This window comes from Salvelinus namaycush, unplaced genomic scaffold (assembly GCF_016432855.1).
Source record: "Salvelinus namaycush isolate Seneca unplaced genomic scaffold, SaNama_1.0 Scaffold124, whole genome shotgun sequence".
In the NCBI taxonomy this organism is placed as follows: domain Eukaryota; kingdom Metazoa; phylum Chordata; class Actinopteri; order Salmoniformes; family Salmonidae; genus Salvelinus; species Salvelinus namaycush.
The window spans coordinates 361,034-387,686 of NW_024057942.1; the positions used below are offsets into that span (position 1 = coordinate 361,034).

At 44.7% G+C, this 26,653-nt stretch overlaps 1 protein-coding gene across 1 annotated transcript; it reads right to left on the reverse strand.

Annotated features, from left to right (window-relative positions):
* Positions 1–321: 321 nt before the first annotated feature.
* LOC120036207 (sodium-dependent neutral amino acid transporter B(0)AT1-like) lies at positions 322–26,289 on the reverse strand. Its single transcript, XM_038982687.1, has 12 exons — positions 26,088–26,289; positions 7,996–8,136; positions 5,857–5,994; positions 5,399–5,580; positions 4,310–4,420; positions 4,080–4,192; positions 3,729–3,857; positions 2,966–3,122; positions 2,570–2,774; positions 2,189–2,348; positions 999–1,161; positions 322–528 (listed from the first exon to the last, which is right to left on the reverse strand). The coding sequence occupies exons 1-12, from the start codon at positions 26,287–26,289 to the stop codon at positions 322–324; spliced, it is 1,908 nt and encodes a 635-aa protein (XP_038838615.1).
* Positions 26,290–26,653: the final 364 nt, after the last annotated feature.

Consider the following 26,653-nt stretch of genomic DNA (forward strand, 5'->3'; position numbering starts at 1 on the left):
CAGTGTCATTGCACTGGTGTGGTCTTTGTGGAATGACCAAGAGACATTGCAGACAATTTCACGGTATATTCCTGGATGTTCTTAAAACGGATCCTTTTGCGTCATAACCTAAAAGGGTTACGGTCGATCCCATTTCAATTCGGTAAATTCAGGTGCCCATTTATAAAACAGTTTTTTTTTTCAATTCTTAAATTTACTGGATTGACTTAATTAAAATGGAATTGACCTCAAACATTTTTTGGGGGACCAATCATTTTGGATGTTTACTCTACTTTTTTAAACTCCAGTGTTGTCCCATATGATGTTGGCTGTGTGGTAATTCTACGACATTTCCGTAGTATACATCTGAACTTTGGCAGAGACCGTGTCGACTTCTGCCCCGTAGACATTTTTGTCGGAGCAACGTCTCTGTATGAGTTTGAATAGGGCCGTGCCTGGCACCACCAGACTGGGGATTCCTGCCAGGATAAAGATGATGACGTAAATCCAAGCAGGATACTCCAGCACCTCCAGAGTGGGGAAGTCCTCCTGCAGGTCACAGAGATGGGAAATAAGTATGTGAGAAGGACGCTCTAGCATGCTACACGTTGGTGGTGGATGAGGGGAGTTTCTCCTCTTACAGCGGTTTGACATCTGGAAAAGCACTATATTAATGCTATCAGTTATTATTATTAATATCGAGAAAGAAAAAATATACTACTATATGTGACAAGTTTAGTTCCCCTTGACTCCTGTTTCAAACCAAGGGGGTGGCGTAGTCTAGCAACACCTAGTGTTCAGTTACACAATAGGTTATCATCTGGGAGGGATTAGAACTTGGGTCCGTATTCATTAAGTGTCTCAGAGTTGGAGTGCAGATCTAGGATCAGCTCCTTCCTGTCCATGTTATCGTGTTTGTTGTGATCTCAAAAGGTAAAACTGATCATAGATCAGTAATCCTACTCTGAGACGCTGTATCAATACGGCAAACAGATTTGAACGTAGTGGAGAAACATTACCGAGCTTGGATTCCAGGCGATGTAGGTGACGTTGGAGCTGACTTTGGTGACGAAGTAGAAGACGAAGATTACTAAGACGATTAAAGGGCTGACGAACCTCCAGGTCACCTGCCAGAACAGGTTGGGCTTGTGACCAATCATGAACTGTATGTCCTTGTTAAACCTGTAGAAGAAGACTTCATTAACTCATGGAGGAAGGACATGTGTCTCCTGCTGTACTCAACCCCTCTGATACAGACGAATGCAGACACGTTGGAGATGCTGGGGGGGGCTTTAGGGGGGACGAGGAGAGGCTGGGGGGGGGGCTTTAGGGGGGACGAGGAGAGGCTGGGGGGGGCTTTAGGGGGGACGAGGAGAGGCTGGGGGGGGGCTTTAGGGGGGGACGAGGAGAGGCTGGGGGGGGCTTTAGGGGGGACGAGGAGAGGCTGGGGGGGGGCTTTAGGGGGGACGAGGAGAGGCTGGGGGGGCTTTAGGGGGGACGAGGAGAGGCTGGGGGGGGCTTTAGGGGGGACGAGGAGAGGCTGGGGGGGGGCTTTAGGGGGGACGAGGAGAGGCTGGGGGGGCTTTAGGGGGGACGAGGAGAGGCTGGGGGGGGGCTTTAGGGGGGACGAGGAGAGGCTGGGGGGGGGGCTTTAGGGGGGACGAGGAGAGGCTGGGGGGGGCTTTAGGGGGGACGAGGAGAGGCTGGGGGGGGCTTTAGGGGGGACGAGGAGAGGCTGGGGGGGGGCTTTAGGGGGGACGAGGAGAGGCTGGGGGGGGGCTTTAGGGGGGACGAGGAGAGGCTGGGGGGGGGCTTTAGGGGGGACGAGGAGAGACAAAACGTACGCATCCGTTTCCGACCTCTCTTGAACCGATCACTGTTTGACGCTCATCAGGAACACAAGCAATTGGGTGCAGCATTAACCTTTGGTTACTACATTTACATGCCAACTTTGTAGCCTCGTTAAACCAGCCTTATCTTGGAACCTCACAATTTGTTTCACTTCACGTTTTAAGAGAAGTGGAACAGAACATGAGCTTGCAAGATCAGGCTGGGTTAATGAGGCTACCAACTTTGGCATCATTAAGATGGACATACATTAGTTAGTTAGCTGTTGCCAAAATTCACAGCTACTTGGATTGATTTCTGTGGTGGCTATTGCCTCAAAAAGTTGTGGTGGATCGGGGAGGAAGAGGAGGCGAACACTCACCTGTCTATGCCATAGATGTAGACCACAGCTATCATCTCACAGAAGGCGATGACTAGGAGAGGGATGGAGCCGGCAAAGCTGTCGAACAGAGCCAGCCAGTAGTTACCAGAACTCTGAGCAAATATCAGGGCAATGATGAATGACACCAGACAGACAATACCTGAAACAGAAGACACAAACGCTGAGTTATTTCTTCAAGGAACATTTGACCAGTGGTCTTCATCTTTAGTCCTGGAGAGCTACTGCATGTGCAGGTGTTTGTTCCAGCCCAGCACTAAGCTCACCAGGACAAGAGATGGAGACCCCTTCATTGGAAATGTATATTGCGCCATGCGTCCATCGATATCCCGGGTCTCAATTGATTCGAGCAAAGTTATTTACCAGTGATCGCCTCCTTAGGCCACCGTTTAGGGAAGATGTTGAGATCCTGAAGAGGCACCACCGTTCCTTCTATGCTGCCAAACATGGTGGACAGTCCCAGACAGAAGAGCATGATGAAGAACAGGATGGACCAGAGAGGAGAGACAGGCATCTTGGTGATGGCCTCTGTGAACACGATAAAGGCCAGACCAGTTCCCTCCACACCCTATTGGAAGACAATGACTCACCGTCAGGGCAAACATGAGTAAAAACAGATCCATAGATAAACAGTAAAGAGTTTGGCATACTTTTCTCCATGTTGCCATGACTAACATGTCGGCAATTGAAATGGGGTGAAAGGCTTTTGATTTGTGGTGACCGACCATACATCACTGAGAAAGTTTGACATTTCAATACCTGACTGAGGAAAGTTTGCAAGTCGCAGGTTTTGAGGTCCAGACTCTGGATGATCTCTGGGAAGGTGCCATTTAGATTCTGCAGGGATTCTGCATAGTTGCCTTCTGTGATGTTGCCCTCAGGAAGGTTGAAAGTATTCAACAGGGCCAAGATGTTTCTGTACGGGACAACACACAGAGACAGTAAGGTTGAAAGTATTCAACAGGGCCAAGATGTTTCTGTATGGGACAACACACAGAGACAGTAAGGTTGAAAGTATTCAACAGGGCCAAGATGTTTCTGTACGGGACAACACACAGAGACAGTAAGGTTGAAAGTATTCAACAGGGCCAAGATGTTTCTGTATGGGACAACACACAGAGACAGTAAGGTTGAGATTGAGGTAGGTCGAGTACGAACTGTTTATCAGGTTTAACCATTTGCCCAAACAATAATACACGACACAACAATAATCAATAATACACGACACAACAATAATCAATAATACACGACACAACAATAATCAATAATACACAACAACAATAATACACAACACTAATCAATAATACACCAAACCACAAGGCCACTACGTGCTAGAATTCGCTAGCAATGCACAGTGCAGAATATCAAGACAAGCAAAACAGCATAACGAAATGATCATTGTTTTGAGACAGTTCTGTTCGTCCATTCAGTGCCGTTTCTTTCCGGACACAGACTAAAACTTAGTCCTGGCCTAAAAACAGCAAGCTCAGAGCCCCAACGTAGCCTGAATGAAAACACGTACCCTTCCAGACAGTCGTCGAACCTCTCTGTGGCCCTGAAGCCTATGATAGAGTAGATGACTGTAGCAGCGTAGACTGATGTGAAGCCATTGATGAAGGAGATGATCACGGCATCCTGCTCACAGTTGTTGCTGGAGAAACACAAGAGCGGAGTCCATTGAAGAGTCGAGATAGATGTGTCTATCACTATGTGTAAATATAGGATTGCGTCCCAAATGGGATCCTATTCCCTACTACATAGTGAACTCTTCTTGACCAGGTCTTATAGGGTTCTGGCCAAAAGCAGTGCTGTATGTAGTAGGGAATAGGGTCCCATTTGGAACGAAGTCGTCGATAACTCTTTGGTCACTTACTGTACAGAGTTGTAGCTGGAGAAGGAGATGAGACCTCCAAAGGCCAAGGAGAAAGAGTAGAACACCTGGGCGCCTGCATCCAGCCAGGTAGACGGGTTCATCAACTCATTTAGCTATGAGAAGACAATCATCAATGTATACTGCCACACAACAAAGGGATCTCATACCTGAAAACATCTGAGAAACTTTGATTTTGGGGTTGAACTGTAACTTTGAGAGGAAATACGTACATCAGGTGTGAAGAGGAACTTGATTCCATCCAGAGAACCTTTGAGAGTCAGTCCTCTGATCAGGAAGATGGTGAGGACCACATATGGCAGAGTGGATGTTACGTACACTGCCTGTGATGACAGAGAGGGTAAAATCACCTTGTCATCGATGAGGTGAACTATGCACTACTTTCCTATCCAATAAATAACACTAAAATGTAAAATAAATACCATCTTGTGGAAAACGCTTCCAACTAAGTCTAGAATCCTGTCTGAACGGAACCAGAAGAGATGGTGTATTGTACCTTGCCAGTGGTCTCAATGGGACCGGGTATTGTACCTTGCCAGTGGTCTCAATGGGACCGGGTATTGTACCTTGCCAGTGGTCTCAATGGGACCGGGTAACGTACCTTGCCAGTGGTCTCAATGGGACCGGGTATTGTACCTTGCCAGTGGTCTCAATGGGACCGGGTAACGTACCTTGCCAGTGGTCTCAATGGGACCGGGTATTGTACCTTGCCAGTGGTCTCAATGGGACCGGGTATCGTACCTTGCCAGTGGTCTCAATGGGACCGGGTATCGTACCTTGCCAGTGGTCTCAATGGGACCGGGTATTGTACCTTGCCAGTGGTCTCAATGGGACCGGGTATCGTACCTTGCCAGTGGTCTCAATGGGACCGGGTAACGTACCTTGCCAGTGGTCTCAATGGGACCGGGTATCGTACCTTGCCAGTGGTCTCAATGGGACCGGGTATTGTACCTTGCCAGTGGTCTCAATGGGACCGGGTATCGTACCTTGCCAGTGGTCTCAATGGGACCGGGTAACGTACCTTGCCAGTGGTCTCAATGGGACCGGGTATTGTACCTTGCCAGTGGTCTCAATGGGACCGGGTATTGTACCTTGCCAGTGGTCTCAATGGGACCGGGTATTGTACCTTGCCAGTGGTCTCAATGGGACCGGGTAACGTACCTTTCCAGTGGTCTCAATGGGACCGGGCATCGTACCTTGCCAGTGGTCTCAATGGGACCGGGTATTGTACCTTGCCAGTAGTCTCAATGGGACCGGGTATCATACCTTTCCAGTGGTCTCAATGGGACCGGGTATCGTACCTTTCCAGTGGTCTCAATGCCACGAAGGCAGCAGACGTACAACAGCAGCCAGGCACACAGTAGACACAACACCATCCACCACTGCAGTCCTCCAGAGTCCCCAATGGATGTGGACGTGTTGAGTGTGTCTCTGTACCAGAAATAATCCACTGGGGAACTCCGGGCGCATTCTGAGACCAAACCTACAGAGGGCAGCAAAAACACTGTTTAACCCAAAGGCCAGTCCAGCAGCATTCTGAGACCAGACCTACAGGGGGCAGCAAAAACACTGTCAAGCCCAAATGCCAGTCCAGCAGCATTAGCCTGATATTGACTTCTGTAGATCCAGCTAGATGCCTCATAAGATAAGGACCCTGAACATTTCATCATTAGACCCCTTTTGAGGTCTTAAAAACATTTGAGAAAATTTGATTTTGTAGTTAACAGTGACTTTAAATCCATGCAGAATATGAACATACCTGTCAGGTTGGCATTTACAGGACACTGACTCCATGGCAGAGGGTTCTGGAAGGAGTTGAAGAAGTACCACATCACCCAGGCGATTATAGTGTTGTAGTACATCCCCACCAGAAAGGAGACGAACAAGGAAGCGATGCCTGTAGGACACAATCATTCCAGATATCACCACATATAAGTGGTGCCTGATGCCAGAGGAGGCTAATCGGAGGAGCAATAGAAGGATGGGCTCATTGTAATGGATGTCATGGAATTGATGGAATGGAATCAAACATGTGGTTTCCATATGTTTGATTCGATCCATGTATTCCATTCCAGCCATTACAATGAGCCCATCCTCCTGGGCCTCTGGTCAAAATAGTTCACTATGTAGGGAATAGGAGGCCATTTTGGATGAAGGCCATGAGAAGGAGAAGATAGATACATACTCTACAAATATGATAACGTCACTTCGAAGACCGCAGAACTTTTAATTTTGACGTCGGACGTTTAACTACATACTTCTCTAACAACAGTACGCAGGGTTTTCTACTGTTTCTGTTGGACTCACCAACACCAGTCAGATATGGGTTAATGGTTTCTGTTGGACTCACCAACACCAGTCAGATATGGGTTAATGGTTTCTGTTGGACTCACCAACACCAGTCAGATATGGGTTAATGGTTTCTGTTGGACTCACCAACACCAGTCAGATATGGGTTAATGGTTTCTGTTGGACTCACCAACACCAGTCAGATATGGGTTAATGGTTTCTGTTGGACTCACCAACACCAGTCAGATATGGGTTAATGGTTTCTGTTGGACTCACCAACACCAGTCAGATATGGGTTAATGGTTTCTGTTGGACTCACCAACACCAGTCAGATATGGGTTAATGGTTTCTGTTGGACTCACCAACACCAGTCAGATATGGGTTAATGGTTTCTGTTGGACTCACCAACACCAGTCAGATATGGGTTAATGGTTTCTGTTGGACTCACCAACACCAGTCAGATATGGGTTAATGGTTTCTGTTGGACTCACCAACACCAGTCAGATATGGGTTAATGGTTTCTGTTGGACTCACCAACACCAGTCAGATATGGGTTAATGGTTTCTGTTGGACTCACCAACACCAGTCAGATATGGGTTAATGGTTTCTGTTGGACTCACCAACACCAGTCAGATGTGGGTTAATGGTTTCTGTTGGACTCACCAACACCAGTCAGATGTGGGTTAATGGTTTCTGTTGGACTCACCAACACCAGTCAGATATGGGTTAATGGTTTCTGTTGGACTCACCAACACCAGTCAGATATGGGTTAATGGTTTCTGTTGGACTCACCAACACCAGTCAGATATGGGTTAATGGTTTCTGTTGGACTCACCAACACCAGTCAGATATGGGTTAATGGTTTCTGTTGGACTCACCAACACCAGTCAGATATGGGTTAATGGTTTCTGTTGGACTCACCAACACCAGTCAGATATGGGTTAATGGTTACTGTTGGACTCACCAACACCAGTCAGATATGGGTTAATGGTTTCTGTTGGACTCACCAACACCAGTCAGATATGGGTTAATGGTTTCTGTTGGACTCACCAACACCAGTCAGATGTGGGTTAATGGTTTCTGTTGGACTCACCAACACCAGTCAGATATGGGTTAATGGTTTCTGTTGGACTCACCAACACCAGTCAGATGTGGGTTCATGGTTTCTGTTGGACTCACCAACACCAGTCAGATATGGGTTAATGGTTTCTGTTGGACTCACCAACACCAGTCAGATATGGGTTAATGGTTTCTGTTGGACTCACCAACACCAGTCAGATATGGGTTAATGGTTTCTGTTGGACTCACCAACACCAGTCAGATATGGGTTAATGGTTTCTGTTGGACTCACCAACACCAGTCAGATATGGGTTCATGGTTTCTGTTGGACTCACCAACACCAGTCAGATATGGGTTCATGGTTTCTGTTGGACTCACCAACACCAGTCAGATATGGGTTAATGGTTTCTGTTGGACTCACCAACACCAGTCAGATATGGGTTAATGGTTTCTGTTGGACTCACCAACACCAGTCAGATATGGGTTCATGGTTTCTGTTGGACTCACCAACACCAGTCAGATATGGGTTAATGGTTTCTGTTGGACTCACCAACACCAGTCAGATATGGGTTAATGGCCGTCCACACTCCCACACTGCCACTCCTGAGGCGCTGTCCGATAGCAAACTCCAGGTGCAGCAGTGGAATCCCCTCCAGAACCAGCAGGATCAGGAACGGGATCATAAACGCTCCTGGGAATGTGAGATGTAGAAATAGGAATGACAGGTATCATAAAAGCCTGATTCCAGATCTGTATGTACTGAAGCCAACTTCTGGTATCAGGCTATTAAAGTCAGTAAAGTACACACACAAGGTCATCACGCTGCTGTTACCCCCTTTGGCCATTCAACCCCTGAACAGTCTTTACTCTGTCTCCACGGCAACAAGCATGTATTTATTCATCACTGCTAGTTATTATTATACAGTATTATTTCTATTTTTTTAAATTACCATTCTCATTCTTTTATTTCACTAGTCCTGCAATGTTGGAGCTCGAAACCTAATATTTTCACTGTACCCTGCAATCACACCTCCAACACTGTACAACACTGTACACTGTGACTATTAAACAATCTGAACCTGAATAACATATAAGGGCATAGGGGGAGACTCAAATGCAGACACAGGAGCGAGATGGTTGAGCTCCGATATTTATTATAACAAAAGGGAGTAGGCAAACGGCAGGTCGGGGACAGGCGAGAGCTTATAAACCAGGTCCGAGTCCAAACAGTACCAGGGGATAGGTAGGCTCGAGGTCAGAACAGGCGGAGTGGTCAGGCGGGTGGATTCAGTGTCAGGACAGGCCAGGGTCAAAACCAGGTGGGCTAGGAAAGAACCAGAGACTGGGGGAAAAATATAGGAGCTAGGAAAGAAACAGAGACTGGGGGAAAAAGATAGGAGCTAGGAAAGAACCAGAGACTGGGGGAAAAAGATAGGAGCTAGGAAAGAAACAGAGACTGGGGGAAAAAGATAGGAGCTAGGAAAGAAACAGAGACTGGGGGAAAAAGATAGGAGCTAGGAAAGAACCAGAGAGTGGGGGAAAAAATATAGGAGCTAGGAAAGAACCAGAGACTGGGGGAAAAAAGATAGGAGCTAGGAAAGAACCAGAGACTGGGGGGAAAAAGATAGGAGCTAGGAAAGAAACAGAGACTGGGGGGAAAAAGATAGGAGCTAGGAAAGAACCAGAGACTGGGGGGAAAAAGATAGGAGCTAGGAAAGAAACAGAGACTGGGGGGAAAAAGATAGGAGCTAGGAAAGAACCAGAGACTGGGGGAAAAAAGATAGGAGCTAGGAAAGAACCAGAGACTGGGGAAAAAATATAGGAGCTAGGAAAGAACCAGAGACTGGGGGAAAAAAGATAGGAGCTAGGAAAGAAACAGAGACTGGGGGAAAAAAGATACGAGCTAGGAAAGAAACAGAGACTGGGGGAAAAAAGATAGGAGCTAGGAAAGAACCAGAGACTGGGGGAAAAAAGATAGGAGCTAGGAAAGAAACAGAGACTGGGGGAAAAAAGATAGGAGCTAGGAAAGAACCAGAGACTGGGGGAAAAAAGATAGGAGCTAGGAAAGAAACAGAGACTGGGGAAAAAAAGATAGGAGCTAGGAAAGAAACAGAGACTGGGGGAAAAAAGATAGGAGCTAGGAAAGAACCAGGACTGGGGGAAAAAAGATAGGAGCTAGGAAAGAAACAGAGACTGGGGGAAAAAAGATAGGAGCTAGGAAAGAAACAGAGACTGGGGGAAAAAAGATAGGAGCTAGGAAAACCGCTGGTTGACTTGACAAAACAAGACGAACTGGCACAGAGAGACAGGAAACACAGGGATAAATACACCGGGGACTAACGGGGAAAACAGGTGACACCTGGAGGTTGGGTGGAGACAACAACAACAGAGGGAGTCCATGCAACTTAATATGTGACTTGTTAAGCACATGTTTTACTCCTGGACCTATTTAGGCTCCTTGACATCACAAAGGGGTTGAATTCGTAAAAGTTCTAGAACATCATTGCACTTTGACATTGTGGAGTATTGTGGGTAGGCCAGTGACATAAAATCTAAATTCAATCTATTTTAAATTCAGGCTGTAACAAAACAACATGTGGAAAACATCAAGGGGTGTGAATCCTTTGTGAAGGCCCCGTAAGTACAGCAGATACACTGACTTGTTATATGAAGCGGTGTGAATCCTTTGTGAAGGACCCGTAAGTACAGCAGATACACTGACTTGTTATATGAAGGGGTGTGAATCCTTTGTGAAGGCCCCGTAAGTATAGCAGATACACTGACTTGTTATATGAAGCGGTGTGAATCCTTTGTGAAGGCCCCGTAAGTACAGCAGATACACTGACTTGTTATCAACAACCAGTTCTGGTCGAATTGGACCGATTTACAAGTTTTCTCACTGAAAAATGTAGTTCATTTAATCTGATTGTCATCAGGTTCCATGACTTTGTCCACACAGGACATCTGAAAACACAACATACATTTTGATGATTTTCATTACATTTTGGGTGTTTTATTTAACTTTTGTACACCTGTGGTGTTCCGGGTCAAAAATGACCGGTCATTAGACATTAATGGGTGAGACTACAATTAGTGTATAAAATTGAGTTCAGGCACATGCCCATTCATCAGATGGACACACTTCCTCTCCCAGACCCCCACATGCATATGTGTTTGAACACACACACACACACACACACACACACACACACACACACACACACACACACACACACACACACACACACACACCTCACTCCCCTTCTTGGCTTCCATGGCAACCCCCACGTGAACCTTTCCCCAATAGAATCTTTCCCCCAGGGGAACCACACCTGTTGGCATTCTCACAAACAATCTCAACATTGTTTCAATAATATATAGAACTTTTCTCACAGCTCTGGTATATAAAGCTTTTTTGAGGCCTTGCTCACAATTCATTCTGTGGCAGCACAATGACCAAACGATATACTGTATGTGAGGCTCTTGATCATATCTTTGATCATGACACTGGTGAGGAGGAGAGAGACCTTGTTGAACTTTGACACAAAGTAGTCTTTGATAAATAGCACATATGTTTCATCTGAGTATTTGTTATAGTCAAAATAATCCATAAATTATGCTTTTTTTTACTCAACGAGTTGTATGAGCTCAGGTCAATGAGGCCTACAGGCCATAAATAGCAAATAGAAGTTCAAAACTTGTAATGTTCACAAGAACGTAAGTTGATAAAAAGATCTAACACAACATTAGGTGATAATATATGTATTATTATGGATTTATAATCAGCTATAATGGGAACGGGAACACAGAACTAATTAACATGAAGCCAACACAACAGCAGGGTTAAACCAGTAGCAGTTTTTTAAATTAATCCCTGATCTGAGTTTAAATCTGTTTCTAAAACAATGGAGCAACAGCACTACATTTGATCTAGGTTAAAAGTCAAAAGTAAACTTAGCTTATCAGAATAGTTCAATTTAACTAGGATTATTCTAAAACTACGTTAAAAGTTTTGGGCAACATGATTAAAACCGCTACAGGATCGGTGTCCCCCACGGGACGGTTGAGCTAACGTAGGCTAATGCGATTAGCATGAGGTTGTATGTAACAAGAACATTTCCCAGGACATAGACATATCTGATATTGGCAGAAAGCTTACATTCTTGTTAATCTAACTGCACTATCCAATTTACAGTAGCTATTACAGTGAAAGAATACCATGCTATTGTTTGAAGAGAGTGCACAATTATGACCTTGAAAATGTATTAATAAACAAAATTAGGCACATTTGGGCAGTCTTGATACAACATTTTGAACAGAAAAGCAATAAATGCAATGGTTCATTGGATCAGTCTAAAACTTTGCACATGCACTGCTGCCATCTAGTGGCCAAAATCTAAAATTTGCCTAAGCTGGAATAAAACATTGTGATCTTTCTCTTGCATTTCAAAGATGATTGAACAAAATAAAAAAATAAATTGCATGTTTTTTGTCTTTTGTATTATCTTTTACCAGATCTAATGTGTTATATTCTCCTACATTAATTTCACATTTCTACAAACTTCAAAGTGTTTCCTTTCAAATGGTATCAATAATATGCATATCCTTGCTTCTGGCCCTGAGCTACAGGCAGTTAGATTTTGAGGTATGTCATTTTAAGAGTTAACTCGTGTCGATGCAACCCACCCGGAGGTGTGTTTCCTTCATTGTGACATCATGGAGTGGTCTAATTGTCTGCCACGACCTCTTTATGGGACATATGAAATTCTTATATGACATATTACTGCTATATGATTATAGTATTGTATGATATGATGAGTGCTCATCGTTCTTTATCAATGTAACAATCATCAATGTCAATAGCCCTGCCAAGATGGAACAACATGCTATTTTTACACTTTTCCCTTTTCCCAGTACTTTAGACCAGAACCCTATGGCACCCTATTCCCTATATAGTGCACTACTTTAGACCAGAAACCTATGGCACCCTATTCCCTAATAGTGCACTACTTTAGACCAGAACCCTATGGCACCCTATATAGTGCACTACTTTAGACCAGAACCCTATGGCACCCTATTCCCTATTTTAGGGCTTTACTTTTGACCAAGGCCCATAGGGCTCTGGTAGTGCACTGTGAAGAGTATAGGGTGCCACTTGGGATGCAATTCTGTGAGAGCCTGTTACGGAGAGCCTGTTACGGAGAGCCTGGTCCAGAGAGCCTGTTACAGAGAGCCTGGTACAGAGAGCCTGGTACAGAGAGCCTGGTACAGAGAGCCTGGTACGGAGAGCCTGTTATGGAGAGCCTGTTATGGAGAGCCTGTTATGGAGAGCCTGTTACGGAGAGCCTGGTACAGAGAGCCTGGTACAGAGAGCCTGTTATGGAGAGCCTGTTATGGAGAGCCTGGTACAGAGAGCCTGGTACAGAGAGCCTGTTATGGAGAGCCTGGTACAGAGAGCCTGTTACGGAGAGCCTGGTACAGAGAGCCTGTTATGGAGAGCCTGGTACAGAGAGCCGGTTATGGAGAGCCTGTTATGGAGAGCCTGGTACAGAGAGCCTGTTATGGAGAGCCTGGTACAGAGAGCCTGGTACAGAGAGCCTGGTACAGAGAGCCTGGCCGGGGGCTGGGAGTAACCTCTGAAAGTCCAGTCCCCCATCAAGAGTATCCATGTGACAGCAGCTAAACAGAGCTAGATAAGGTGGTGGTTGTAAACGGAGTGGGGGGTGTAAACGGAGTGGGGGGTGTAAACTGGGTGGGGGGTGAAAATGCGGAAGGGGAGATCAATGGAGTGTTAACAAGACAATACTATCTAAAAGTATACTGTAGGCCCATTACAATCTCCACATCTATCTAAACGTTTAGTCTCATTTATAATCTCCACATCTTTCTAAACGTTTAGTCTCATTTATAATCTCCACATCTTTCTAAACGTTTAGTCTCATTTATAATCTCCACATCTTTCTAAACGTTTAGTCTCATTTATAATCTCCACATCTTTCTAAACGTTTAGTCTCATTTATAATCTCCACATCTATCTAAACGTTTAGTCTCATTTATAATCTCCACATCTTTCTAAACGTTTAGTCTCATTTATAATCTCCACATCTATCTAAACGTTTAGTCTCATTTATAATCTCCACATCTTTCTAAACGTTTAGTCTCATTTATAATCTCCACATCTATCTGGTTTTGACCTGGAGTGTTTAACCCAGGTGTTCCCAAACTTTTTCTGACCTGCGACCCCATTTTTAACATGTTGATACTTTTTGATATTCTATGACAGTTTATTACAAATCAGTCTGACAGTATTTCAGTCTGAAGACAGTATGGTTTGAAGTGACTGAAATACATCAGAAAGGTAGTGGGAAGTTCAGAAGACCATCAGGCAATAATTTGGTATGATCGTCTGTGTAGAAAATAGCATCATCATGGTGGGCATTGTAGATGGAAACAGAAGACAAATACTTTTGTTGCCTCCCCCCCGGAATAGACAGTGAAATGTAACTAATACAACTCTCAAGGTTAGGGAAGACACGACATAGCTGAAGATGAACAGCCAACGTTACGTAAACACTCGAACACGACTCAGCCATTTGAACTTGACTTGTATTTGACTTAAAAAAATGAATTACAACCGTGCCGCTACAATCTATAGCTGATAGGTGTCCTCACTAAGGAAACATAAACATGGGTGTGTCTATACAGGGTCTCCACAGGTCTTACACGTGTTACATCATCGATAGCCTACATAGCTGCCCTCGTTGATCTCTGCCTGACTGAACTGTGGTCATATTCATTAGAACACACTGTAGAAAAACGTACCAAAACCTTTTTGCAACCGACAGGAAACACAAAGACAAATGGAACTCCTATATTATTTTTTTATTCTTATTTTAGAACAAATATTTTTTTGATTTTTAATTTTTGGAGGGAGGGGGGGGGGGGTGTAGGTCAGTTTAAAAAGTGCAGATTAGGTTGTAGATTCCATCAATGTAATTATCTGCATCATTTCCAATCCATTATATATATATTTGTTTTGTATATATACACTGTACATACATACATATCTTTAAAAAATATATTTTCCTTTATTATTTTCTCCTAACCCTACCATCCGTCTCCTAATTGGAGTAAACTAATGGACAACAACACTTAGGCTTCTACTTCCAGGTTATACATACTATATACATGTTACGGACACAGTATATTTTACAATCGTTTTTGGCTAAGAATATTATTATATTATTGTTTAATTGACTATGACTTTTCAAATCACCCAGCTGTGCAATTTGCAGAGTTAGCGTCAGGTAAATGTTGTCCTTCTTCAACCATTCCTGAACCTGCGTCCAGAAACAAGCTACATATGGACAGTACCAAAACAAGCTACACATAGACAGTACCAAAACAAGCTACAAATGGACAGTACCAAAACAAGCTACAAATGGACAGTACCAAAACAAGCTACAAATGGACAGTACCAAAACAAATGATCTAATGATTCTGTCTCTTCGCAGCAAAATCTGCAGAGCTGGGATGGTTGTATCCCCCATATATATATACAATTTTATTGGTTGCAAGAATTTTGTCCTAATGTCAAATGTCCTATATCCTCGCCCACGTGGAAATTCTGTAAGAGTAATGTATATGCCAATTATTTTATGATTTTTCTTCTTTTTAAAGTTGTTACATTTGAAATGGATTATGATTGAAATGATCTCACAACCGAACCTGAAGTTTCAGGGATAAAGGTAAATCCAAACTGCATATTTATCACAATGCACTAGCCTTGACCTAAAGGTGGGTCCTCACCCACTGATTAGGAAACACTAGTGTTGACTAAGGTTGATTAACTATGGTGTTGGAGCGACTGTCGTAGATTAATCAGAATTAGTTGGGTAACATAGATAAGATGTATTATTTTCATCATATGCTTGTGAGATACTTGTCATTAGAATGTTTCCCTTTGGACTATAGGGTTGGCAGTTGCAGTTATCACTTCTCAGCTAGGGCTCAGTCACTTGAGGCCCAGAGAGGGGAAAGGTCAGGCTTGTCTTCATATGTGAATGTGTCTGTAACTATTCCTAAACCATGTGAAGGGATGGCGTGATTAATGGGGAACCAGTTAGTTGTCTCCACAATGTCTGTACGCTAGTCACTCCCTCCTTTTCCCATTGGGGGGAGGAGGATGGCAGTGTCTGGAACCATTGTATTACCCCTCTGATGTTGAGCTTATCTTTCATAGTATATGACCTAGAGGTTCACTTCCCTTAGTGAGCTTCTCCAGGAGTGGGGAGAAGAGGGGGTGTATTTGAGATGGGTGTATCTAGAATTGACAATTGATATATGCCATTGGATGAGGTAATGAGGACCTCGTCCAAGAGACCAAACTGAACGATTATTTATAGCTAATGCTAACTGGCTATGGGATACTCCTCTCTCAAGTAAAAGGTTCTTTGTAATGTCCCTAAGATCTGTGGTTCGTCATGTGAGTTGAGAGGGGTGTATCTTGGCTATAAAAGATACTAAGAATTATTTTGTAGGCACTCTAAGAGAAATCATTTTATAGACACTGAATTGATCTGAGAGTCAAAGGGCTATGGTGAAGCTCATATAATTAAAGATGGACTTTAAAATATAACTCTGACTTGTGTGTGGTTTGCTCTCTCATATTTGGTAACACAGGAAATTACCACGACAGGACACAGTGTTGATTAACTCTGGTGTGGAGGGACACAGGGTTGATTAACTCTGGTGTTGAGGGACACAGTGTTGATTAACTCTGGTGTTGAGGGACACAGGGTTGATTAACTCTGGTGTTGAGGGACACAGGGTTTATTAACTCTGGTGTTAGAGGGACACAGTGTTGATTAACTCTGGTGTTGAGGGACACAGTGTTGATTAACTCTGGTGTTGAGGGACACAGTGTTGATTAACTCTGGTGTTGAGGGACACAGTGTTGATTAACTCTGGTGTTGGAGGGACACAGTGTTGATTAACTCTGGTGTTGAGGGACACAGTGTTGATTAACTCTGGTGTTGGAGGGACACAGTGTTGATTAACTCTGGTGTTGGAGGGACACAGTGTTGATTAACTCTGGTGTTGAGGGACACAGTGTTGATTAACTCTGGTGTTGGAGGGACACAGTGTTGACTAACTCTGGTGTTGAGGGACACAGTGTTGATTAACTCTGGTGTTGGAGGGACACAGTGTTGATTAACTCTGGTGTTGGAGGGACACAGTGTTGATTAACTCTGGTGTTGAGGGACACAGTGTTGATTAACTCTGGTGTTGAGGGACACAGGGTTGATTAACTCTGGTGTTGAGGGACACAGTGTTCATTAACTCTGGTGTTGAGGGACACAGTGTTGATTAACTCTGGTGTTGAGGGACACAGTGTTGATTAACTCTGGTGTTGAGGGACACAGTGTTGATTAACTCTGGTGTTGAGGGACACAGTGTTGATTAACTCTGGTGTTGAGGGATACAGGGTTGATTAACTCTGGTGTTGGAGGGACACAGTGTTGATTAACTCTGGTGTTGAGGGACACAGTGTTGATTAACTCTGGTGTTGGAGGGACACAGTGTTGATTAACTCTGGTGTTGAGGGACACAGTGTTGATTAACTCTGGTGTTGAGGGACACAGTGTTGATTAACTCTGGTGTTGGAGGGACACAGTGTTGATTAACTCTGGTGTTGAGGGACACAGTGTTGATTAACTCTGGTGTTGGAGGGACACAGTGTTGATTAACTCTGGTGTTGGAGGGACACAGTGTTGATTAACTCTGGTGTTGAGGGACACAGTGTTGATTAACTCTGGTGTTGGAGGGACACAGTGTTGATTAACTCTGGTGTTGGAGGGACACAGGGTTCATTAACTCTGGTGTTGGAGGGACACAGTGTTGATTAACTCTGGTGTTGGAGGGACACAGTGTTGATTAACTCTGGTGTTGGAGGGACACAGTGTTGATTAACTCTGGTGTTGGAGGGACACAGTGTTGATTAACTCTGGTGTTGGAGGGACACAGTGTTGATTAACTCTGGTGTTGGAGGGACACAGTGTTGATTAACTCTGGTGTTGGAGGGACACAGTGTTGACTAACTCTGGTGTTGAGGGACACAGTGTTGATTAACTCTGGTGTTGGAGGGACAGAGTGTTGATTAACTCTGGTGTTGGAGGGACACAGGGTTGATTAACTCTGGTGTTGGAGGGACACAGTGTTGACTAACTCTGGTGTTGAGGGACACAGTGTTGATTAACTCTGGTGTTGAGGGACACAGTGTTGATTAACTCTGGTGTTGGAGGGACACAGTGTTGATTAACTCTGGTGTTGGAGGGACAGAGTGTTGATTAACTCTGGTGTTGGAGGGACACAGGGTTGATTAACTCTGGTGTTGGAGGGACACAGTGTTGACTAACTCTGGTGTTGAGGGACACAGTGTTGATTAACTCTGGTGTTGAGGGACACAGTGTTGATTAACTCTGGTGTTGGAGGGACACAGTGTTGATTAACTCTGGTGTTGGAGGGACACAGTGTTGATTAACTCTGGTGTTGGAGGGACACAGGGTTGATTAACTCTGGTGTTGAGGGACACAGTGTTGATTAACTCTGGTGTTGAGGGACACAGTGTTGATTAACTCTGGTGTTGGAGGGACACAGGGTTGATTAACTCTGGTGTTGAGGGACACAGTGTTGATTAACTCTGGTGTTGAGGGACACAGTGTTGATTAACTCTGGTGTTGGAGGGTTGATTAACTCTGGTGTTGAGGGACACAGTGTTGACTAACTCTGGTGTTGAGGGACACAGTGTTGATTAACTCTGGTGTTGGAGGGTTGATTAACTCTGGTGTTGAGGGACACAGTGTTGACTAACTCTGGTGTTGAGGGACACAGTGTTGATTAACTCTGGTGTTGGAGGGACACAGTGTTGATTAACTCTGGTGTTGGAGGGACACAGTGTTGATTAACTCTGGTGTTGGAGGGACACAGTGTTGATTAACTCTGGTGTTGGAGGGACACAGGGTTGATTAACTCTGGTGTTGAGGGACACAGTGTTGATTATCTCTGGTGTTGGAGGGACACAGGGTTGATTAACTCTGGTGTTGAGGGACACAGTGTTGATTAACTCTGGTGTTGAGGGACACAGTGTTGATTAACTCTGGTGTTGGAGGGACACAGGGTTGATTAACTCTGGTGTTGAGGGACACAGTGTTGATTAACTCTGGTGTTGGAGGGACACAGTGTTGACTAACTCTGGTGTTGGAGGGACACAGTGTTGATTAACTCTGGTGTTGGAGGGACACAGTGTTGATTAACTCTGGTGTTGGAGGGACACAGTGTTGATTAACTCTGGTGTTGGAGGGACACAGTGTTGATTAACTCTGGTGTTGAGGGACACAGTGTTGATTAACTCTGGTGTTGGAGGGACACAGAGTTGATTAACTCTGGTGTTGAGGGACACAGTGTTGATTAACTCTGGTGTTGAGGGACACAGAGTTGATTAACTCTGGTGTTGAGGGACACAGTGTTGATTAACTCTGGTGTTGGAGGGACACAGTGTTGATTAACTCTGGTGTTGGAGGGACACAGTGTTGATTAACTCTGGTGTTGGAGGGATACAGGGTTCATTAACTCTGGTGTTGGAGGGACACAGTGTTGATTAACTCTGGTGTTGAGGGATACAGTGTTGATTAACTCTGGTGTTGAGGGACACAGTGTTGACTAACTCTGGTGTTGAGGGACACAGTGTTGATTAACTCTGGTGTTGAGGGACACAGGGTTGACTAACTCTGGTGTTGAGGGACACAGGGTTGACTAACTCTGGTGTTGGAGGGATACAGGGTTGATTAACTCTGGTGTTGGAGGGACACAGGGTTGACTAACTCTGGTGTTGAGGGACACAGTGTTGATTAACTCTGGTGTTGAGGGACACAGTGTTGACTAACTCTGGTGTTGGAGGGACACAGTGTTGATTAACTCTGGTGTTGAGGGACACAGTGTTGATTAACTCTGGTGTTGGAGGGACACAGTGTTGACTAACTCTGGTGTTGGAGGGACACAGTGTTGATTAACTCTGGTGTTGGAGGGACACAGTGTTGATTAACTCTGGTGTTGGAGGGACACAGTGTTGACTAACTCTGGTGTTGGAGGGATACAGTGTTGATTAACTCTGGTGTTGAGGGATACAGAGTTGACTAACTCTGGTGTTGAGGGACACAGTGTTGATTAACTCTGGTGTTGAGGGACACAGTGTTGATTAACTCTGGTGTTGAGGGACACAGTGTTGATTAACTCTGGTGTTGGGGGACACAGTGTTGATTAACTCTGGTGTTGGAGGGACACAGTGTTGATTAACTCTGGTGTTGAGGGATACAGAGTTGATTAACTCTGTTATTGGAGGGACACAGGGTTCATTAACTCTGGTGTTGAGGGACACAGTGTTGATTAACTCTGGTGTTGAGGGACACAGTGTTGATTAACTCTGGTGTTGGAGGGACACAGTGTTGATTAACTCTGGTGTTGGAGGGATACAGGGTTCATTAACTCTGGTGTTGGAGGGACACAGTGTTGATTAACTCTGGTGTTGAGGGACACAGTGTTGACTAACTCTGGTGTTGAGGGACACAGTGTTGATTAACTCTGGTGTTGAGGGACACAGGGTTGACTAACTCTGGTGTTGAGGGACACAGGGTTGACTAACTCTGGTGTTGGAGGGACACAGAGTTGACTAACTCTGGTGTTGGAGGGATACAGGGTTCATTGACTCTGGTGTTGGAGGGACACAGTGTTGACTAACTCTGGTGTTGGAGGGACACAGAGTTGACTAACTCTGGTGTTGGAGGGATACAGGGTTCATTAACTCTGGTGTTGGAGGGACACAGTGTTGACTAACTCTGGTGTTGGAGGGATACAGGGTTGATTAACTCTGGTGTTGAGGGACACAGGGTTGATTAACTCTGGTGTTGGAGGGACACAGAGTTGACTAACTCTGGTGTTGGAGGGATACAGGGTTCATTAACTCTGGTGTTGGAGGGACACAGGGTTCATTAACTCTGGTGTTGGAGGGACACAGTGTTGACTAACTCTGGTGTTGGAGGGACACAGTGTTGACTAACTCTGGTGTTGAGGGACACAGTGTTGACTAACTCTGGTGTTGAGGGACACAGTGTTGATTAACTCTGGTGTTGGAGGGACACAGTGTTGACTAACTCTGGTGTTGAGGGACACAGTGTTGATTAACTCTGGTGTTGGAGGGACACAGTGTTGACTAACTCTGGTGTTGAGGGACACAGTGTTGACTAACTCTGGTGTTGAGGGACACAGTGTTGACTAACTCTGGTGTTGAGGGACACAGTGTTGATTAACTCTGGTGTTGGAGGGACACAGGGTTGATTAACTCTGGTGTTGGAGGGATACAGGGTTGATTAACTCTGGTGTTGGAGGGACACAGTGTTGATTAACTCTGGTGTTGAGGGACACAGTGTTGATTAACTCTGGTGTTGGAGGGACACAGTGTTGATTAACTCTGGTGTTGAGGGACACAGTGTTGACTAACTCTGGTGTTGGAGGGACACAGTGTTGACTAACTCTGGTGTTGAGGGACACAGGGTTGATTAACTCTGGTGTTGAGGGACACAGTGTTGACTAACTCTGGTGTTGAGGGACACAGGGTTGACTAACTCTGGTGTTGGAGGGACACAGTGTTGACTAACTCTGGTGTTGAGGGACACAGGGTTGATTAACTCTGGTGTTGAGGGACACAGTGTTGACTAACTCTGGTGTTGAGGGACACAGGGTTGATTAACTCTGGTGTTGAGGGACACAGTGTTGATTAACTCTGGTGTTGGAGGGACACAGGGTTGATTAACTCTGGTGTTGGAGGGACACAGTGTTGACTAACTCTGGTGTTGAGGGACACAGTGTTGATTAACTCTGGTGTTGAGGGACACAGTGTTGATTAACTCTGGTGTTGGAGGGACACAGTGTTGATTAACTCTGGTGTTGGAGGGATACAGTGTTGATTAACTCTGGTGTTGAGGGACACAGTGTTGATTAACTCTGGTGTTGAGGGACACAGTGTTGATTAACTCTGGTGTTGGAGGGACACAGTGTTGATTAACTCTGGTGTTGAGGGACACAGTGTTGACTAACTCTGGTGTTGGAGGGATACAGGGTTGATTAACTCTGGTGTTGGAGGGACACAGTGTTGACTAACTCTGGTGTTGGAGGGATACAGGGTTCATTAACTCTGGTGTTGAGGGACACAGTGTTGATTAACTCTGGTGTTGGAGGGATACAGGGTTCATTAACTCTGGTGTTGGAGGGATACAGTGTTGATTAACTCTGGTGTTGGAGGGACACAGTGTTGATTAACTCTGGTGTTGAGGGACACAGTGTTGACTAACTCTGGTGTTGAGGGACACAGGGTTGATTAACTCTGGTGTTGAGGGACACAGTGTTGACTAACTCTGGTGTTGGAGGGATACAGGGTTCATTAACTCTGGTGTTGAGGGACACAGTGTTGATTAACTCTGGTGTTGAGGGACACAGTGTTGATTAACTCTGGTGTTGGAGGGACACAGGGTTGATTAACTCTGGTGTTGAGGGACACAGTGTTGATTAACTCTGGTGTTGAGGGACACAGTGTTCATTAACTCTGGTGTTGAGGGACACAGTGTTGATTAACTCTGGTGTTGGAGGGACACAGGGTTGATTAACTCTGGTGTTGAGGGACACAGTGTTGATTAACTCTGGTGTTGGAGGGATACAGTGTTGATTAACTCTGGTGTTGGAGGGACACAGTGTTGATTAACTCTGGTGTTGAGGGACACAGTGTTGATTAACTCTGGTGTTGGAGGGACACAGTGTTGATTAACTCTGGTGTTGAGGGACACAGTGTTGATTAACTCTGGTGTTGGAGGGACACAGGGTTCATTAACTCTGGTGTTGAGGGACACAGTGTTGATTAACTCTGGTGTTGGAGGGACACAGTGTTGATTAACTCTGGTGTTGAGGGACACAGTGTTGATTAACTCTGGTGTTGGAGGGACACAGTGTTGATTAACTCTGGTGTTGAGGGACACAGTGTTGATTAACTCTGGTGTTGGAGGGACACAGTGTTGATTAACTCTGGTGTTGGAGGGACACAGTGTTGATTAACTCTGGTGTTGGAGGGACACAGTGTTGATTAACTCTGGTGTTGGAGGGACACAGTGTTGATTAACTCTGGTGTTGAGGGACACAGTGTTGATTAACTCTGGTGTTGGAGGGACACAGTGTTGATTAACTCTGGTGTTGAGGGACACAGTGTTGATTAACTCTGGTGTTGAGGGACACAGTGTTGATTAACTCTGGTGTTGAGGGACACAGTGTTGACTAACTCTGGTGTTGAGGGACACAGTGTTGATTAACTCTGGTGTTGGAGGGACACAGGGTTGATTAACTCTGGTGTTGAGGGACACAGGGTTGATTAACTCTGGTGTTGGAGGGACACAGTGTTGATTAACTCTGGTGTTGGAGGGACACAGTGTTGATTAACTCTGGTGTTGGAGGGACACAGTGTTGACTAACTCTGGTGTTGAGGGACACAGTGTTGATTAACTCTGGTGTTGGAGGGACACAGTGTTGACTAACTCTGGTGTTGAGGGACACAGGGTTGATTAACTCTGGTGTTGAGGGACACAGTGTTGATTAACTCTGGTGTTGAGGGACACAGTGTTGATTAACTCTGGTGTTGAGGGACACAGGGTTGATTAATGTGCAGGCCTTTGTAATCACAGACACTACTGTAGATTTGTTTCATCAGTTGGGTTAGAGCTGGGTTGTAACAAAAGCCTGCACATTCTCAGCTCACTGGAGTCGCCGAATGTGCTGTACTGTATGTTGGAGAAATGTAGTTGTTTTACTCTCTGCTTCTATCTGTGGGTCTTGAAATGAACAGTTCCCCCTGCAGGGGTCATATTCATTACAACACACTGTAGAAAAACGTACCAAAACCTTTTTGCAACCGTCCACAAAACAAGCATTTCTTATTGGACATGTTTAGGTCGTCTCTCCCTGTTTCAAGCCATATTCTTCCCTTCGCTGTGTAATTAACTTGACCACCTGTTAACCACAACATACCCAGTATGAAGTCACCAATAGTCGAAGTGAGATTCACTATATTTCTATTACGTAATAACTCTGTGCCTCAGTGGCATTAAGTCAGGGCTTTGATGTTATTTGGCAGTACGTCCAACCGGCCTCCAAACCGCAGACCACATGGTAACCACGCCAGCCCAGGACGTCCACATCTGTCTTCTTCACCTGATGGTGTGAGACGAGCCGCACAGACAGCGGATGGAAACGGTGGGTTTGTTGCACAACTGAATCATTTCTACATGAACCTGTTGATGCTATAAAACACTGTGTGTTTAGTCACAGCGTCTGTTCAGTATTCACACATACAGTACAACAGTGTTAGATCATAGTTCACCCAAAATCACCCTAAATGGTGGTAGTAAACTCATCATAACGCTTTCTGTTTTTATGAGGGGTGTTTTTAACTGGGCGCTTTTCCCTGTCTCCTCTCCCAGAGAGATAATGTACTTCACTGTAAGACTATCCTCTCAAATGTATTTTGAGGGATAAAACTTGCCAAACGAGATCAACGAGGACTTAAATGTTTTGCATAGCCAGCTGTGAGATATATTTGTATTTTTTTAAATATATATAAAAAAAAAATAAAAAAAATCTGTAATTTAATTTCACATTTTTAGAATGAGTGTTCTTAGCTAGAATCATTGGTAATAATCTACACAACATCTGGCCCTTTTATCCTTTAACTGAAATCTCTGAATTTCCATGACTGAATAACTATCTGTTTATATGGATCAACTAGTGTTAGAGTACAAACACGTTCCTCTCTTTTAAGATATTGTTTTAAAGCTCTATGTGATTTCTACAGTTCCAATATGAGAAAGCTCCAGAAATGTAGTTATTGACACATTTCACACTCTTGAAATGAATCGCTCTGTTACAGTTACCTGAACCATTCCTACAGTAGGAGTCATTACAGTAGTCATATGTACGAGTCATTACAGCATGTCATGTGTAGGAGTCATTACAGTAGTCCTGCGTAGGAGTCATTACAGTAGGTCTATGTAGGAGTCATTACAGTAGGCAATATGTAGGAGGTATTACAGTAGGGCCTATGTAGCAGTGATTACAGTAGTCATGTGTAGGAGTCATTACAGTAGTCCTGTGTAGGAGTCATTACAGTAGGTATATGTAGGAGTCATTACATTAGGCAATATGTAGGAGGCATTACAGTAGGGCCTATGTAGGAGTCATTACAGCATGTCATATGTAAGAGTCATTACAGTAGGGCCTATGTAGCAGTGATTACAGTAGTCATGTGTAGGAGTCATTACAGTAGGCCTATGTAGGAGTCATTACAGTAGTCATATGTACGTGTCATTACAGTAGACCCCTATGTAGGAGTCATTACAGCATGTCATATGTAGGAGTCATTACAGTAGGCCTATGTAGTAGTCATTACAGTATGTCCTATGTAGGAGTCATTACAGTAGGCAATATGTAGGAGTGATTACAGCAGTCCTATGTAGGAGTCAATACAGTAGGCAATATGTAGGAGTCATTACAGTAGAGCCTATGTAGGAGTCATTACAGTAGACCTATGTAGAAGTCATTACAGTAGGGCATATGTAGGAGGCATTACAGTAGTCATGTGTAGGAGTCATTACAGTAGACCTATGTAGGAGTCATTACAGCAGGCAATATGTAGGGGTCATTACAGTAGGCCTATGTAGGAGTAATTACAGTAGGCCTATGTAGGAGTCATTACAGTAGGCCTATGTAGGGTGTCATTACAGTAGGTCTATGTAGGAGTCATAACAGTAGGGCCTATGTAAGAGTCATTACAGTAGTCCTATGTAGAAGTCATTACAGTAGGTCTATGTAGGAGTCATTGCAGTAGGTCTATGTAGGAGTCATAACAGTAGGCAATATGTAGGAGTCATTACAGTAGTCCTATGTAGGAGTCATTACAGTAGCCCTGTGTAAGAATCATTACAGTAGGCCTATGTAGGAGTCATTACAGTAGTCCTATGTAGGAGTCATTACAGTAGTCTTGTGTAAGAGTCATTACAGTAGGCCTATGTAGGAGTCATTACAGTAGTACCTGTGTAGCAGTCATTACAGTAGGCCCATTTAGGAGTCATTACAGTAGTCCTGTGTAAGAGTCATTACAGTAGGGCTATGTAGGAGCCATTACAGTAGTCCTGTGTAGGAGTCATTACAGTAGGGCTATGTAAGAGTCATTACAGTAGGGCTATGTAGGAGTCATTACAGTTGTCCTATGTAGGAGTCATTATTGTGCAGACCTAAGTGTAATCAACCAACCACAATAAAATACAGTGGATCCACATAAAAATGTATTACTTTCAGCGTTCGTTCTTCTACTACACCCTCACCCTTAACCCACACAACTCTCCAAGGGCTGGTTTCCCAGACACAAAATAAACCTAGTCTTGGACTAAAAAGCACTGTCAATTAAAATGCCCCATTAAACATGTTATATTGTCCAGGACTGGGCTTAATCTGTGTCTGGGAAACCAGCCCCAACTGTATAGCATAACCTACCTCCTCCATGGCTCTGACACAGGTAAGGGAACCTCCACACGTTCCCCAGCCCCACACAGAAGCCCACACAGGTCAGCATGTACTGGGTCTTGTTGTCCCATTTGGGCCTGTCCCCAGCCTCCTCTTTCTCCATCCTTTCCAGCTCCTGGTGGGACGGGATCCGGTCATCCAGACCTGGGTTGGGCAGCTTGGGGAATCTCATGGTGGCCGGCTGGCAGGCTGTGGGGATCAGGAGGAGATCAGGTTTCAGCCTAGAGAAAGCAGATAATATCCACTAGGTATCTGCTGCTCATCAGGTTTCAGCCTAGAGAAAGCAGATAATATCCACTAGGTATCTGCTGCTCATCAGGTTTCAGCCTAGAGAAAGCAGATAATATCCACTAGGTATCTGCTGCTCCCACAACAAGAGATGTTTCCTGAGTGGGTAGTCGTCAGTCACAGAAAGAGACAGCAGAGGTGTGTGACAGTCACTTGTGCCCTTTAGTCTTTCTTTGTCTCCCTCTCTCTCTCTCTGTTTCTCTCTCTGTCTCTGTCTCTCTCTTTCTCTCTCTCTCTCTCATGTGCTG